A 2,048-nucleotide genomic window follows, 5' to 3' on the forward strand; every position below is an offset into this window, starting at 1 on the left:
AGGGGGGAGGGGGGAGGGGGGAGGGGCCCCACCCCATATCCAAGCTGAGCCTCCAGGGATGGGGGACACCGATGCCCGCAGGACCCCCAGGACTTGCTGGAGGAGCCGAGGGCACAGGTTGGGGGCAGGAGGTAGGGAGTCCGCGTCCCAACAGCTTGTCTTACAGGAGCGGAGGGCTCGGCAGGGGTGGGGGCCCCGGGGGCCTGAGGAGAGAAGGGGCGAGGAGGGGCACAAGGTGGTATTCGGGCAGGAGAGGCCATCCCAGGGGTCCTGCCCTGCTACTGAGTGGGAGGCCCAAGCTGGGCACTTGGGTGAAGGGGTCCCCTGCCCCTCCTTCACCTGCAGGCTCCCAGGGCTGCCCCGGCCCTGCGGGACCCAGCCTGGCTACCTGATCGCCCGCCTGCTGGCCACGCTGTCCCTGTCACGGGGCCTGTGCCCAGCTTGGCCTTGCCGTCCCAGGCCCCTCCCTGGCTTCCTCCTGACCCCCACCCCCCAGTCCGTCCCCACAGGTATCTCAACAGAAATGAGGCACAACGGGTCCCTGCATGTCATGCGTGGAGGTGGCCAGCAGTGCGCGCCCCCAAACTCACGAGATGTCGCTGGACACTGACCACAAGGTGGGCCCCTGGTCGGGCCGATGGTGGGGGGTCATGCAGGCGTGTCTCGGGGAGACAGAGCTCCTTGCACCCACCAGTGTCAGGGGCCCCAGGACCAGGACCCGCCTCCTGGCACCCCTACACCTATACCAACTCGTCTCCGACCCCCCACAGTCAGCCTACCATCAACCGCTTGGAGTCGGCCACTCATGCCATTGGGCCCCCAGCCGCCACAGTGGGGTGCCACAGCTATCAGGAAACTGAGGCCCACAGAGTGACAGCCTTGTTGGAAGGGTGGGGTTCGGACCATCCTCAGTCCGTGTGCCCAAGCCTTCCTGCTCCGCTCAGGTGGCCCTCGGCGTCCGGCCCCGTGTCCCAACCACCAGCGCCCAGAGACAGTAAGGGGGGGTGCTCTGGATGGCCACCTGGCACCAACCGGTCCAGCCCGTGAGGTGCCCAGGTCTGTTCCGGGGGCCCAAAGTCGGGCCTGGGGCTTGGAGTTGAGGCCTCGGGGGTCCCCTGGGCCAGCCCCCTGCATGCATTTCCTCACTCAGTCTGAATGCCAAGGAAAGTACCACTGGAGCCCCCCTGAGAGACAGGCTGGGGCCTTCCTACAGCCACACCGGCGGTAGTGACAGGGCTGGATGCCCCCTTGTGACCCAGTGACCACCGCCCACACCCCGGGTGAGCTCATCGAAGCCACACAGCAGGCGACTTGGGGGGAGGCCAGTCTCCAATTTGTGCCAGGTGCACCTTGGGTGGTGAGATTTACTCTGGCCTCTGACCTCGGCAGCACAGGGGTGGATGCCCAGGGAGGGCGGGTCAACAGGCCAGGTGAGGGGCCTGGTGTGGCCATCGAGCCATCGGCCAACCTGGGCTCCTAGTCTCTCGAGGGAGCAGATGGGGACTCGGTGGGAACGGGGAGGGTCTGACCCCTAGAGCCCTGGCAGAGGGACTGGGCCAAGTGGTTCCTGCTTCTTGACCCCAGCTCCCAGCCGCTGCCTCCAGGAAGCCCCAGCCCCTGGCGGTCCAGGCTGGTGGCTCTGCCGTGGTCTGGGCCAGTAGCACTGACCGTGGGAACCCTCGTGGGTTGGCTCCCTCCCGAGGCCCCACAGTCTCGCCTCTGCCCCCTCCCCAGCTCTCCAGACCCGGCAATACCTACAAATATTTTTTGTTTTCATAAACATCGTGCAGCTTTAGAACGTGAGGGTGTTCGATGAGCTTGAGGATGGCGATCTCCCGCTCCACCTGCGCGGGGAGAGAGATCTGGCTGGGGACGGGCGCACCCCCGCTGCCTGCACCCCCCACCCACCCCCTACCCGCAGCCCTGGGGTCAGGCCGACACCACGCGGCCCTAGGCCTCTGGTTGGTGGGGAGACAGAAGGATCTGGGTGGGCTGTGCCCCCCAGACACCTTGGCCAGGCTCCTGGGGGGGGGGGGGGGGGGGGCTTG

The 2,048-nt window shown here is 67.0% G+C and overlaps 1 protein-coding gene across 5 annotated transcripts in view; it reads right to left on the reverse strand.

The window, feature by feature from the left end:
• Positions 1-2,048, reverse strand: part of BRSK2 (BR serine/threonine kinase 2) — a 25,678-nt gene that overhangs the window by 22,514 nt on the left and 1,116 nt on the right. For all 5 annotated transcript variants that reach the window (XR_013336940.1, XM_077771519.1, XM_077771518.1 and 2 more), the window contains exon 2: positions 1,759-1,844. Coding sequence is in view for 4 of the 5 variants with exons in the window: in XM_077771519.1 (XP_077627645.1) it covers positions 1,759-1,844 (86 nt within the window). In the remaining variant the exon portion in view is untranslated. The remainder of the gene's footprint in view (positions 1-1,758; positions 1,845-2,048) is intronic.

Source organism: Crocuta crocuta, unplaced genomic scaffold (genome assembly GCF_008692635.1).
Source record: "Crocuta crocuta isolate KB4526 unplaced genomic scaffold, BGI_CrCroc_1.0 scaffold1192, whole genome shotgun sequence".
NCBI classification, from domain to species: domain Eukaryota; kingdom Metazoa; phylum Chordata; class Mammalia; order Carnivora; family Hyaenidae; genus Crocuta; species Crocuta crocuta.